The 15,692-nt window shown below is 43.6% G+C and overlaps 1 protein-coding gene across 1 annotated transcript in view; it reads right to left on the bottom strand.

The window, feature by feature from the left end:
- Positions 1-7,486: 7,486 nt before the first annotated feature.
- The window catches only part of LOC139683045 (hedgehog-interacting protein-like), a 63,854-nt gene continuing 55,648 nt past the window's right edge, over positions 7,487-15,692 (bottom strand). The window contains exons 6-9 of the mRNA XM_071577767.1: positions 10,796-10,947; positions 10,182-10,355; positions 8,633-8,776; positions 7,487-7,566 (exon numbers count right to left, since the gene is read on the bottom strand). Of these exons, the coding sequence (XP_071433868.1) occupies positions 7,530-7,566; positions 8,633-8,776; positions 10,182-10,355; positions 10,796-10,947 (507 nt within the window). The 3' untranslated portion in view covers positions 7,487-7,529. The remainder of the gene's footprint in view (positions 7,567-8,632; positions 8,777-10,181; positions 10,356-10,795; positions 10,948-15,692) is intronic.

The raw sequence follows: 15,692 nt of genomic DNA, 5'->3' as shown, positions 1-15,692 counted from the left end.
ATGCCAAGGCAGGAGCGCAGTGGAGGTGGACCAGCAGAGATAGCCGCCGCCCTGGGGAGTTTCTCCAGCTAGCCACGCTGCCGGACAAAGCAGCCCCACCGGGGCAGTCCCGCCGCCCATGCTAAAAGCTGAACCAGCGTGGGGAGCCTGCGACCAAGCATGCCAGCGGGCGCCGGCTCGGCACGAGCCGACCCCCGTCTGAACGTACAGCATTGCAACCCTTCCTGCTGTGTACGACCGAACAGGACATCATGCCAAAGCCTGCAGTTTGTCCCTTGCCAAGTACCCCGGACTGTACAGCCACATGGAAACCCCCCCCACTCCTGGGCACCATGAGGCAAAAGGTATTGCGAAACACGGCCGGACCTGGTTGAGGACTGCAACTGTTACAACGCACAGAACTGAGCCTGCGCAAACGAGAAGCGATTGCGAAACTGTTATGTAACACATGGAAACTGCGCCTGCGCAAAGGGGGCGTGGCCTACGCCAGAAAAAGTGAATATAAGCAGAGCCCTGGATGAGAGCCAGATGTGAACCTTTGGGAGCTGGTCTCCTGGGTCACCCGGTGCTCTGCTATCCTGCAAGCACTGTGTTGCTCCTCTCCTTGCCTTCACAAAGAGCTGTAATCACTGAGGCTAAGGCCTACAGAGCTGGACGCTGCAATCACTGAGGCTAAGGCCTACAGAGCTGGATACTGAAATCACTTAATAAAATCACTACCTTTTTTTTAATAAATGCTATTAACCTTTTTTTTCCTTATAAAATAAAATAAACGTTGATTTATCTAGCCAACGCCTCGGTGCCTATAACATTTCCATTTGAATCTGAGCAAAGTATAGTTAAATTGATTTTTACATCTGTTGGATGGCGGTCCACAGCACACCTGTTAAAAAAAAAAAGAAGAAAATTCACTACATAGATGAGTTCATAACACATAATTTTCAATACTATGAAGCATCACATTGTAACATATTATTGTTTCTTTGTGGTGCCTACTCATTTGAGTGACCTATTTCATACTGAGCCAAAATATCCAAGAAATGTGTTAGATTTATATACAAGAGATATTACAACTTTCTCATTCCTACACCATTTTTTTGTATAATGTCAACTAAACTACTTTTTCTTAGTGATAAAACGTACTGTGCTGTATAGCACCTGAAATGGATAGTGCCTTAACCAAGCTAAATGAATTGACTTATATGGTGTAGGAATTTTGGACTGTTAAAAAGGTCCAAGAATCAACTGCTTATCTGAACAACTTGACTTTCTGATTTTTTTCAAACAATGACTTTAAATGTCACTTCAGTACTACCACCCACCTAATTGGCTGAATTATGTGTTGTTTAGTTAAAACATTGTTCTTCTCCTTGTTATTGTTTAGGTATCACCAGATGTTCTCATTTGTTTTCCACGTGCCCTTTTTTCCCAGTCAAGATTCCCATCTCAGCTGTACGTTACCAACACTCTCCTTAAAGCTCCTTTTGTGCATAAAGGTCATAATTTTATTATTCACTAAAACCAAAAATCCTGCACTTTGTTTCTGTCATTTTGGTCTTGACTTTTAGTAGTTGTGCATGCTCTTCTCTTTCCCCTTTGTCCTAGTTCAGCAGGAGGGACCAGCTAACCCTGTGTGGGGGTGATCAAAGCTGTGTATTCTACCCCCTCTATTCATTCCCCATGGACAATGGGCCATTAGCAGCAGCTGCCCAGGGAGCCATTATCACCTTCACACCCAGCCTGAGGGGGGCGGAGCTGCTAATGGGCCATCAACAGCTCAACACCCCCTGGCTCCCAGAGTCAATCACCCATTGTGTGAGTCCCCGCCCAGGGGGAGGGACTGAGTGCTCCCTGAGGGTACATAAGTGGTGGGTAAGAAGACCTCGGGTACTTCTTGTCGGATCCAGAGCAGCAGCAGGACCTCGACAGCAGGAGATCACCGCTCTCGCCCAGACCACAGCCCTCGCCTGCACCAACAGGTTTTTCTTTTCCTTTTGCTCTGGACTTGGGGGAGCCACAGGGGTCTCAGCACAAGGGCAAACAAACCCCCTTGGGTTTGTGCCCCAGGACACTGGGTTATACTGCTGGGGTATTGTGAGTTGGAAGCAATTTCCCTTGTGTGTCAGTGTTGTTATAATAATATTATTATTAAATTTTAGCTCTGACTTATAATCTCTCTCGGGGTGAGTTCATTTTCCCTTCCTGGTTCACCTTCAAACCAGCACATCTTTTGGCGCCCAACGTGGGGCCACGAGAGAGAAGTCAGAACTACAATTTCATTTTGTGTATTTGGGTACAGAAACTCCCTGACTACCATGTTGCTTGATGTATTCATGTGGATGGTGTATCTGGGCCTGTTCATATTTCGACACATGGGGAACCATGTGCCTGTTTTGATGCTCTCTTTAATACCATGGAGAAGGATCAAAATTGCTTTATTAATATACTATGTTTATGTTGTCATAACATCAGAAGCAATGAATTTCATTGTGAATGTATATTCAGTCTGGTCTGCCTGTCCTGGTTTGGGTTGTTACCTCTGGGGTCTCATTAAAAATAGCACCCAGACTGTGGGGAAAACAGGCGGAGATTCTTACTTCCACCTTTTCACCTCTGCTACAACAATCATTGAAAATATTGAGCTTCCTTTTGATGTTAGGGACAGCATAATCTTGCTGTTAGTGTTGCTTTGTCTCCTCTGTACTGTATACACCATGTTTAGGGTCAGAACTGGGCTCTCTAAGGAGACTTGCTGGAGGCCTGCCCTGGGAGCGGATGATGTTGAGTGGCACGGGAAGTGGGAAGATATGGGCCAGTATTTGGAGACCTTCTCTCCTCAAATGATCTGGAAATTCACCCCGGAACAACTGCAGGACCCTGCCAAAATGCTAAGCTATGTGAAAGGAAGATGCTCTGGTAGTCCCAGAGATGTGCAGCTCACAGCAACCTGCTGGGCCCTGGCCACTGCCTACCGCACACTGCTTGGTGTGGTACAGCATCATCAGGAGGAGGAGAAAAGGAGCAAATCCACAGGCACCATGTCCACCCAGACCATGACTGAGCCAGAGAGGAAGAGAGATACATCAACTAGCGCCATGTCCACCCAGACCATGACTGAGCCAGAGAGGAAGAGAGATACATCAACTAGCGCCATGTCCACCCAGACCATGACTGAGCCAGAGAGGAAGAGAGATACATCAACTAGCGCCATGTCCACCCAGACCATGACTGAGCCAGAGAGGAAGAGAGATACATCCACTAGCGCCATGTCCACCCAGACCATGACTGAGCCAGAGAGGAAGAGAGATACATCCACTAGCGCCATGTCCACCCAGACCATGACTGAGCCAGAGAGGAAGAGAGATACATCAACTAGCGCCATGTCCACCCAGACCATGACTGAGCCAGAGAGGAAGAGAGATACATCAACCAGCACCATGTCCACACAAACCATGGAGGAGCCAGAAGGACAACAGAAACCGATAGCAGTTGCCCCTGTCCAGAAAAGAAAATCAAAGACCAAATCAGTTCGTATAGTGCATGACGAGGAAGAGTCAGGACCTTCATCTCAAGCAGAAGAAATGGAGCCAGAAATAATCACCCGGTCCCTATCCCTGGGAGAGCTGCGTGAGCTCCGGAGAGAGTTCACACGACAGGCAAATGAGTCCATCTTGACCTGGCTACTTCGAATCTGGGATGCTGCAGCCAATGATACAATTCTAGATGGGAGTGAGGCAAGGCAGCTGGGATCCCTGTCTCGAGATGTTGTCATTGATCAGGGCATTGGAAAGAGACAGGAAACTCTCAGCCTCTGGCGGCGACTGTTGTCAAGCGTGAGACAGAGATATCTTTGTAAGGAGGACCTCCACGTACAGCAAGGACAGTGGAACACGATGGAACAAGGTATCCGGTGCTTAAGGGAATTAGCCGTACTGGAGATAATCTTTTCAGAGGATGAGAGATTCCCTAAAAGTCCAGATGGTGTCCAGTGCACATCCCAGATGTGGTTAAGATTTGCACGACTTGGGCCAGAAATGTATTCTCGCTACCTTGCAACATTGCAGTGGAGAGAGGGAGAAGACAAGGTGGGTGCACTGGTCAGCAAACTCAGGATTTATGAAGACACTGTCACTGCTCCATTACGAGCCCATGTCTCAGCTGTGGAAACAAAACTGGCTGAACTGGAAGAGAAGATTAAGGAAGGACTCTTCCATATCTCTCCAGATCAAACAAGAGTCTCCGCCATCAGAAGCAGGCGTCTTCCAGCTAAGGAGAAAGGGTACACTCCACGCGGCAATCTGTGGTTTTACCTCCATGAGCATGGAGAAGATATGAGGAAGTGGGATGGGAAACCCACCTCTTCCTTAGCAGCTCGGGTACGTGAATTGCAAAGAGGCACAACTAACACAGGGAATTCTTCAAGGTTGAAGGCTGCTCCGGTCTCTCGTGGGCAAGGCTCCAGACAGTATAGGAATGATGATGTTATGCCCGATCCTCTTGAAGGAACCTCCCGGTCATATTCACAGGGAGAGCGCAGTGAATACCATGACCAGAACTAGGGGGGCCCTGCCTCTAGCCAGGTAGAGGAGAGGGACAATCGGGTTTATTGGACTGTGTGGATTCGGTGGCCTGGCTCATCAGACCCACAGAAATACAAAGCTTTAGTGGACACTGGCGCACAATGCACGTTGATGCCATCAGGATACGTCGGGGCAGAATCCATCTCTATTTCTGGGGTAACAGGGGGATCCCAACAGCTGACTGTACTGGAAGCTGAAGTCAGCTTGACTGGCAAGGAATGGCATAGACACCCCATTGTGACTGGTCCAGAAGCCCCGTGTATCCTTGGCATAGACTACCTGAGGAATGGATATTTCAAAGACCCAAAGGGACTGCGTTGGGCCTTTGGCATAGCTGCTGTGGAGACAGAGGAAATCAGACAGCTGAGCACCTTGCCTGGCCTCTCAGAGGACCCTTCTGCTGTAGGACTGCTGAAAGTTGAAGAACAATTGGTACCGCTGGCCACAGCCACAGTGCACCGTCGGCAATACCGCACTGACCGAGACTCTGTGACCCCCATACACAAGATGATTCGTGAGCTGGAGAGCCAAGGGGTGGTCAGCAAGACTCACTCACCCTTTAATAGCCCCATATGGCCAGTACGAAAGTCCAGTGGAGAGTGGAGGCTGACGGTGGATTACCGTGGTCTCAATGAGGTCACACCCCCCCTGAGTGCCGCTGTGCCGGACATGCTGGAGCTTCAGTATGAGCTGGAGTCCAAGGCAGCCAAGTGGTATGCCACCATTGACATTGCCAATGCCTTTTTCTCCATTCCGTTGGCAGCAGAGTGCAGGCCGCAGTTTGCTTTCACCTGGAAGGGGGTGCAGTACACCTGGAATCGACTGCCCCAGGGGTGGAAACACAGTCCCACCATTTGCCATGGACTGATCCAGACTGCATTGGAAAAGGGTGAGGCTCCAGAACATCTGCAGTACATCGATGACATCATTGTATGGGGGAACACAGCAGGGGAGGTTTTTGAGAAAGGAAAGAAGATAATCCAGATTCTCCTAAGAGCTGGTTTTGCCATTAAACGAAGTAAGGTCAAGGGACCTGCTCAGGAAATTCAGTTCCTAGGAGTGAAGTGGCAAGACGGGCGTCGTCAGATTCCAACAGAGGTGATCAACAAAATAGCAGCTATGTCCCCACCGACCAGCAAGAAGGAAACTCAGGCTTTCCTAGGTGCCGTGGGTTTTTGGAGGATGCATATCCCTGAGTACAGTCAGATTGTAAGCCCTCTCTACCTTGTGACACGGAAGAAAAATGATTTCAGGTGGGGTCCTGAACAACAACAAGCCTTTGAGCAGATTAAACAGGAGATTACCCATGCAGTAGCCCTTGGGCCAGTCAGGACAGGACAGGATGTGAAGAATGTGCTCTACACTGCAGCCGGGGAGAATGGCCCACCCTGGAGCCTCTGGCAGAAAGTACCTGGGGAGACTCGAGGACGACCACTGGGATTCTGGAGCCGGGGATACAAAGGATCTGAGGCCAGCTACACCCCAACTGAGAAAGAGATCCTGGCAGCTTATGAAGGAGTTCGAGCTGCCTCAGAAGTGATTGGCACTGAGGCACAGCTCATCCTGGCACCTCGACTACCAGTGTTGGGCTGGATGTTCAAAGGAAAAGCTCCTTCTACCCATCACGCCACTGATGCCACATGGAGTAAGTGGATCGCTCTGATCACGCAGCGAACCCGGATAGGGAATCCTAATCGCCCTGGGATTTTGGAAATCATCACCAACTGGCCGGAAGGTGAGAGTTTCGGATTGTCCTCTGAAGAAGAAGAGGAGCAGGTGACACGAGCTGAGGAGGCCCCACCATATAACCAGCTACCAGAAGAGGAGAAGCGATATGCTCTCTTCACAGATGGCTCTTGCCGCATTGTAGGGACAAGCCGGAAATGGAAAGCAGCTGTATGGAGTCCTACACGTCGAGTTGCAGAAGCGACTGAAGGACAAGGTGGATCAAGTCAGGTCGCAGAGCTGAAAGCTGTTCAGCTGGCTTTGGATATCGCCGAACGAGAGAAGTGGCCAAGACTCTACCTTTACACTGACTCGTGGATGGTGGCCAATGCTCTGTGGGGATGGCTGGAGCGCTGGAGAAAGGCCGGCTGGCAGCGCAAAGGGAAACCCATCTGGGCGGCTGAGATGTGGCAGGACATCGCTGCCCGGGTAGAGAAGCTGAGTGTGAAGGTCCGTCACGTAGATGCTCATGTACCCAAGAGCCGGGCTAATGAGGAGCATCGTAACAACGAGCAGGTGGATCGAGCTGCCAAGATTGAAGTCTCTCAGGTAGATCTGGATTGGCAGCATAAAGGTGAATTGTTTCTAGCCCGATGGGCCCATGATGCCTCTGGTCATCAAGGCAGAGATGCAACATACAGATGGGCTCGTGACCGAGGGGTGGATCTAACCATGGACAGTGTCTCACAGGTTATCCATGACTGTGACACATGTGCTGCCATCAAGCAGGCCAAGCGGGTGAAGCCTCTATGGTATGGTGGACGGTGGTCGAAATACAGGTATGGGGAAGCCTGGCAAGTTGACTACATCACACTTCCCCAAACACGCCAAGGCAAGCGCTATGTGCTGACCATGGTAGAGGCAACCACTGGATGGCTGGAGACATACCCCGTATCTCACGCCACTGCCCGGAATACCATCCTGGGCCTTGAGAAACAAGTCCTGTGGAGACACGGCACCCCAGAGAGAATAGAGTCTGACAACGGCACCCACTTCAAGAACAGCCTCATAGACACCTGGGCCAGAGAGCACGGCATTGAGTGGGTGTATCATATCCCCTACCATGCTCCAGCTGCCGGGAAAGTTGAGCGATGTAATGGACTGCTGAAAACAACCTTGAAGGCGTTGGGTGGGGGAACTTTCAAACACTGGGAGCTGCATTTGGCAAAGGCCACCTGGTTGGTCAACACTCGGGGCTCCATCAATCGAGCTGGCCCTGCCCAATCAGAACTCTTGAATACTGTAGATGGAGATAAAGTCCCTGTGGTCCATATGAGAGGTATGTTAGGAAAGACTGTTTGGGTTAGTCCCACCTCAAACAAAGGCAAACCCATCCGAGGGATTGTCTTTGCTCAAGGACCTGGTTGCACTTGGTGGGTAATGCAAAAAGATGGAGAAACACGTTGTGTACCACAAGGGGACCTAATTTTGAGCGAGAAGAGTTTGTAATGTTTCATTGCATATATGTATATATATATATGTATAGGTAAAAAGGGGATTAATTTGGGAATGACTAGATGGAGTAGAATAAGGGGTGGATAATGTCCTAGTTCAGCAGGAGGGACCAGCTAACCCTGTGTGGGGGTGATCAAAGCTGTGTATTCTACCCCCTCTATTCATTCCCCAAGGACAATGGGCCATTAGCAGCAGCTGCCCAGGGAGCCATTATCACCTTCACACCCAGCCTGAGGGGGGCGGAGCTGCTAATGGGCCATCAACAGCTCAACACCCCCTGGCTCCCAGAGTCAATCACCCATTGTGTGAGTCCCCGCCCAGGGGGAGGGACTGAGTGCTCCCTGAGGGTACATAAGTGGTGGGTAAGAAGACCTCGGGTACTTCTCGTCGGATCCAGAGCAGCAGCAGGACCTCGACAGCAGGAGATCACCGCTCTCGCCCAGACCACAGCCCTCGCCTGCACCAACAGGTTTTTCTTTTCCTTTTGCTCTGGACTTGGGGGAGCCACAGGGGTCTCAGCACAAGGGCAAACAAACCCCCTTGGGTTTGTGCCCCAGGACACTGGGTTATACTGCTGGGGTATTGTGAGTTGGAAGCAATTTCCCTTGTGTGTCAGTGTTGTTATAATAATATTATTATTAAATTTTAGCTCTGACTTATAATCTCTCTCGGGGTGAGTTCATTTTCCCTTGCTGGTTCACCTTCAAACCAGCACACCCTTTGCCAACATACATTTGTTTCTGACTGTGACATATGTGTGGAGGTGGAGGAGTGGAAGATTTGTGGAATGTTGTTGCCTGACTGTATAAAAGAATTCTGGTTGAGAATAATATCTGCTCCAGAGTAATTCAGTTTAATTGAGAGTTACTTACCGGCCTGGATTGTGGAGTCCATGTGCAAAAATCTCTGGAGGTTGGTTTGTGCTGTTGAAATGTGGGTTGCTCCGTGGTATGGAATAAGGGACATTGCATAGATCAGTGTTTACGTCAAGGCGTAATACAGAACCTGTAAAGTCACTGAGAAAATTGGAGGATAAAATAATTGGGTTTTTAAAAGTATTTTACTGGTAGATTTAATCTGTGTCATACCACAGTGAACCAGCAAAATAAGCCACCCACAGTAAAGATTAATCAGATATAGATTGATTTTATGGTACATGCAAGTCCAAGGAATAGTAGCAGAGCCTATCAAAGATTCAAGTTTGTCCCATAGGTTGCCTGGTTGTGTTCAGACCAGAACAACTCTGATTGTGCTGTTGGGAAGCAACTTGATCATAACAACTTTCCAAACACCAGCATTGGTTTCTGGCTTCAAATATAAAGCCATTAACTCTTCTAGACTGCATCTCATCAAGAGTAACTATGCATATAATCACTTGATAGTTACATAATGCTTTTTGCTAACACTTTGAATCCAACTCTTTAATTCAATGATTTCTAGTCACAGTACAATCCAAGAACTAATTACATAGAAAAAAAGCAAGCAAGAAAGAAATTGTATTGTTTGAATGGAAATGTTTATAATATTTTGTAAGGATTCAGAACTTTCTTGTTATATGAAACAGGAGAGAGTAAAATGTTTTACGTTATGTCCATGATTGTGATGGAGGAAAGGAGAAGGAGTAGAAGAGCATCAAAACTCTCCTTATAAACATGAAAAGCTGTGATATTTAAACTGATTTCTTTCTGTGTTTCTTCGTTGTTAATCTGTTTCAGTCTCCCCTTGTCTTACATTAATTTAAAACCGAATATTAGAATTGCCCTCTGCTCTGGGTTTTAAGTATATCCTTATACTTAAAAAAACCTTAGAAATCACAGGAGCACCTGCAATTCTGCTGAGCCAAAGAGGTCTTTGAACACAGGAACTCCTTTTAGGCCTGTAAAGGCTCAGTACCACACTTTCTCTAAATATTGCAACTCTAACAGAGCATAATGAAACACAGAGGGAAAGGGCAGGTTGAGAGAAGTGTAGAGATAGAGCCAAAGTATGATTGCCTCCTATGTTCTCGGGACATTTTCCTAAGTGATGCATTGCTGTTATTGTCTCTGGTATGTGTTTGTAGACACCTTTTGGAATCTTTGCTCAATACAGTTGTCCTGTTCATAGAACAAGAGTTCAGAAAACAGAAGCTTAACCTGTGTTTAAGCAAAATTGCATTTACTAATGGGGGCTCCAGTATTTAAATGGTTTGATAGCACAGAGCTATTAAGAGATGTGGCTATAAAGATGTATTTAAGCATTTAGACTGTTCTGAATATCAGCAGTTTGCTAAACCCAGGCACTGAAACAGTAGGATTATTTAGTAAAGGAAGAAGGAGAGAGATTTGTCTTCACAACTGCTGATCACTTGGGATTCTGACCCCAAACACTGTGCAAAACCAAAGACAATAATAGAAGTATATCAGTTGGTAGGCTTTGTACCTTAAACCATCCATTTCCTCCATGTCATCCAGCGTGATCATGCCATCTCCAAGGAAAACGTATAGGAAACCATCTGGGCCAAACAGAAGCTGTCCTCCTAGATGCTTTTGATGCAGTTCTGCTACTTCTAAAAACACTCTTGCTGTCCTCATATCAACTTGGTGTGGATTTTTCCTGCAGGATAAGTATATGAATACAGTTTTCACAGTTCAGTATCAATGTTCTTTCTAAAAATGAGCTTCACTCATTCAAAGTATATTTCGAGAAGTGTATATTGTAACTTGGTGGGAAAATGCCAAATAGTTATTTCTGAGAAATTTCAATTTTATAGCATTCACAAAATTTATTTTGCTGCCAATACACAGTAAGTAGGAAATAAGTATAAATAAAAATGATAAAATAGCTAAAAGAAAAAAAACAACTTAAAAGTAAAAAACAGTGTACTTACTGGCATTCCAAAGCTACTGTTAGAAATAAAATCCTCAATAGATTTTCTGCAGGTGCCCAAGTATATATATTGTAAACCTCATAGTTCATTTTAGAAATGGGACATACTAAATTGCAAAAGTTGCTGAGAAATACAGAATATGTGAACTTTAGATGTGTACTGATACCTGGATACTGTGTATTCTACAACCCTAAGGATGTGGTCATGAGGTCCAATAGCCCACCGTTCTTGGTTGGTGGTATAAGACACATACAGCTTTCCATTTTTCTTGTAATTGGGATGGAATGCAAGGCTTAACAGTCCTCTTTCATCTCCTCCCTGCAGTCAAATGAAAAACACAAAGAATTGTGAAGTTAATTATGTTCTTTATTGTGTTTCAGCTGGAACCCCAAAAAAAAAGTTTCTTTCTTGTGGATAATCTTTCCCCAAACTCTTTTATTTCTTTCCTGACTACTGCACAAAAAGGATTATAAAACATTTCACTTGGGGGAAGTCTTTAAGTGTTAGAACAAGACAATTGCCTTATGTAGCTATCTATGCACAAGTCTGTTCCACCACTTTTGTGGAGTGATTTGTGTATGTAATCTTTGGGAAGCCATGCAGACAAGTTTAAGTGTTGTGAAGGATTCTTTGCTGGGTTGCTTGTAATTCGTAGAAGATGAATAAAAAGGTCTATAATCAGCAGTCACTTCTAATCCAAGTATCCAAAACCTAAAACATAGTGCTGGCTGCCAACTCCCACTGTCTTGGCAATATGTTTAGAAAACAGTTAAATTGCTTGTGTAATATGTAAACCTTTGTTTTACCCTGGAGGCAGCAACATCAGTTGTCACAACTATGGTGCTCTGTTCATCATAGCCAGTGTACTGTAGGTAATAAGTAGCCTTGGTCTCTGTGCAGAGAAACCATAGTTTTACATGTGGTCCTTCACTGGAAAGGTTTCTGTTATTTTTTAAAATAAAAATAGAAAAATCTCAGAACAACTTTCTTTTGTTATGTTTGCCATAAAGATTAGTACAGTTATATGTTAAGCATCCAGTCCGTGTAATATACTGTGACAAAGAAAATACACTATGTGCTTAAATAGAAAGCAATTTTACCTTTTGGCTTCTAAAAATGTGTGTAACATTACTATGCCTAAAATTGTATTTGTATAAATGAAGAATAAAACTTAGATTTCTTTGTTGATTTTGAGGTGATACAGGAGAGAAAAGCTGAGGCACAGAAATAAACACAGTACATAATTAACAATTCGAATTCAATTCATATATGTGATTATTCACAAGGTGATAGTTGTCTTGGAGTTTAACTCAGAGCTTGCCAGCCCTTCAAAACTACTGACTCTGTTGTAGATTCAAGTGCTCCAGCTCTGCACCCATAAGGAGACAACGTTTTGCAACTCTAACCACACCCATGATAACTAATTATGAAATTTTAAATTATAAGAGAGAATGAAGCTTTAAAATGTTATTTGCATTTCAGAGTGATGAATGGGCCTGTCTTCCTGTTGAAAGTCATCCCACAAAAGGCCTAATTGGGAAAGTGCACAGCTTTAATTTATTTTAATTCATCATGATTGCTGCACTTGCTTTTAAATCACAGCCACCAACGAGAAACCTGAGTCAGAAAGGGAGATGTAAATAGGTCAAGAGATTTCCGTACAAGCAGATTTGTACAATGAAATCTTGATCCTGCTAATTTAGGGAAGCCAAAATTTGCTGGTTTGTTTGTTAGAAAAATTTCGTTTCAGGGGGTTATCAGAGAGGTTTGTTTTGAAAGTCTGGTTAGAACTGCCAGATCAGTTGCAGTCATCATGGATGAAGGGACTGGTAATCTAGCTCTTTCTCCCTTATGAGCCAAAAATAATTCTGCAGCTGAGTCTGAACTGATTGCAGATATTATTGTTTGAGTTTCTAGGAGTTTTGACCAAGTTGCTCTGATAAAGTCTGAAGCAAAGGGTGGCAAATCAGTTGCTTTGGGAACAGGAAGGCATATTTCAAAGATTCCTGATGAGTGATTCTATGTGCTGTGCCCAGACAAAGACAGGCCTATTTCTTCTCCTGAGAGATGAGTTCAACTCATTTAAGTGCCCAGGAATGTCAATGAGTCACACTAGGTCTGCCATGCAAGGTGAGTTATTGAAAGTATTAGTAATAAAAGATCTTTCTGTTACTATGCTGAAGATTTTGTATAGCACTCAATGCCATGGCAGCCCTCTCAGTGTGAAAGTGAAGTTGTTGAAAGGGTAAACAGGTGAAAATTAAATTAAGAGCTTTTAATGACGTATACATGAAGCAAGAATTTGAAAAATGAATGAAACATGGGACCTGCAAAGTAGTAACTATGGCAAGTTGCATAAATGGGATCAGGTCACTATTTCTACTCCTTGCTGTCTTGTCTGATTCTGTTAGACAGCAATATATTACTTGCTTGTAGAATGTATCTACTGCTTCCTGAAAAGTCTCATTGCTGTTTCTTTTTAAAATTGAGACGTACACATTTTGTTCTAAAAAGTCTATTTACTCATGTATTTAATAAAAACTTTGTGGATATCCCTCCAAGATACTGAAATTGGTGCAGCATCAAGCCATTGCAGTCAACTAGAAATTCAGATGAGTTTTTCCATATTTGTTTTTTCTAGTGTTGGAGAATAATTATTCATATGTATTTTCAGCTTTATCATTAACTGGCAAACCTGTTCTTTCCAATTAAATCACTGAAACAACTTCCAGAGCTTTTGAAGTGTTTTCTATGTGCCTGAGGGTACATATAGTTTTCTATATAGTAGAGTTGTCTCATATCTTGTGGGGTAAATTGAGTGATATCCAGCAAAAATCTCTTAGGAGCAGTCATTTTAGTACTACCGAACTGAATCATTGAGTACAAAATTTCAGACTTTCTCTAGGGAATATTCCTCACTTTTATTTTGTTATCAATAGACTTTTCATGTGAAAGCAGACTGTATAGTCTTCCCTGTAGATACCATGTGTGGAATATTTATATCTTTTTTTGGCAGCTTAATAAGTTATTGACAACCTTTTCTTTTAAAGTTTCCCTTCAGATGAAGCCAGCATCAACAAACTGTAGATGACATAGTAGCTTGTATGAGATTCTGCGCTACCCTATTTGATGGAATAACCATTAATGTTTGTCAGTTGTATTTCCTTATACAAGAAGAATGAGACGAATCTTTGTATTCCATTGGGATGTCTGTTGAAGACAAAGAATGATGGTTGGCTGAAACGAGTATTAATTACTTAAACATACTGTGGACTGGGGCCAGTGTGAAATTTCTGTTGCAGCTAAGTCTGGGAGCCGACACTCCCGATGCTGCTCTGTAGCCTGAACACTCCTATCTCCTTTGTGGGAGTGATACGTTTTGCACCAATGCTACACTTATTTCAAAACTGATTTCCTTGGGCCAGATTATAAGTTTCAGCTCAGGAATTCTGTGAAAGGATCTTTAAACCCCAGTTTGATCTAGTTTAGGACCACAACTATGAAAAGAATTTAATCAGAATTCTATTAAATTAGTACAAAGCAAAGCAAAGATTAATTGTATGCATTAAACGAAGTGTTTCTTTACTTTTCAGTTTTAAATAGTTGATTAGCTACATTATGTCAGTTCTGAAAGCATATTACACTAGCAAGTGTTCTCAACTGAAATACATTCTTGATATTTCTTTTTTGCATTGTAATTTCTATTATATTTACACTTGTAAAAATCTTAAACAAGTGCACAATACGATCCATTTCATATTTTGACTTACACCAAGAGAAGTCATTGTTGCATGTGAATACTGAATTTTTACAGAAAGGTACTATTTTCTTGTAACCACTCCTTAGAAGTGGTCTCTGCTTTCAATCTGTGTGCTTCCAAATGTACTCTGATATGTCTCTGGTACTATAGACTGAAGTTTTATTATATTATTAAGGTATTGTACTTTTTCTGTAATACAGAAACATATGCTGCAGCTATTTTTAAGACATGTTGCCATTTAATTATGTCAATACATGTGTTATTACCTATAGTAAATACAGAGAAATACACAGGAATGCTTTAACTGGTATTTTAAATATTTAATTTAAAACAGATCATATTGTGACTATGACCCTTAATTATGTAACCTTAGTAGTAATTAATTTTAGTAAGCAAAACCAGACATGACCGTTTATTTCCATTACTCTGTGTGCCTTAATAGTAAACAATGTAGGTAGCATATTCCAAGTTTTTCTTTAAAATTGATTTCACAATGCATGCTCTTACAGAATACTTAGAAAATAATTGTATTTATATTCAAGAGCTTTTTCATCTGGACAATCCCACTCGTGCTACAAAGGAGTAGCAAGCCTACTGAAAAGTGGTTGTGCTTAAAATATGCATATTCAGTGGTGACCCAATATTTTAACTCTACTGTAGTGTCTTTATATCATTTGTTTTCATCTATTATTATAGTGCAAATGCTGGATAATTTGAAGTAGTAGGATCACCCTTAATTTGGTTTATTTCCTATGTAATAAATAGCATAACCAATATGTATTACTATCTGCTTGATCTTAATGAGTTAGATTGTAAAGATTTGTAAAAAACGTCGGTGAAGGGGCCATGGAACATCTGAAATCTCTTATAAGGCAGCACCATGTGAACTCTTTAGAAGGAGATCCAGTAGGGCTGAAGATCAATCTCAGGTATTTTTCTCTGTAGGAAGTGTTTGCTTAATCGACCTGTTTTGGAAATTTGGCCCCAGCACAGGACAGAAATTTGACTACAGCAGAAGTGAAAGCCTGCACAAGGTCCGCTGTAAATGCACACCCTCTCTTACAAAGGTGCACCACCTCTTCTGAGAAGCACATGAGGGAAGTGCCTCTGACTGGTTCAAGGGGACAACAGATACAGAATGAGAGGAAGAGAAGTCGCTTGGGCTGTCGTGGGATGTAGGAGTAGAGCTCCTATCAGACCTCTTGGGTGTTGGGAACTTCAGTGCTTTGCTACCTGTGGGGCCTGAGGCCTCTGGCAAAGGAAGAATTTGTAAGATGAGACATTTACCTTAGGGGAAAATAAT

The sequence above is a fragment of the Pithys albifrons genome, chromosome 26 (genome assembly GCF_047495875.1).
Source record: "Pithys albifrons albifrons isolate INPA30051 chromosome 26, PitAlb_v1, whole genome shotgun sequence".
Taxonomy (NCBI): Eukaryota; Metazoa; Chordata; class Aves; order Passeriformes; family Thamnophilidae; genus Pithys; species Pithys albifrons.
This window is presented reverse-complemented; position numbering and strand designations above follow the sequence as displayed.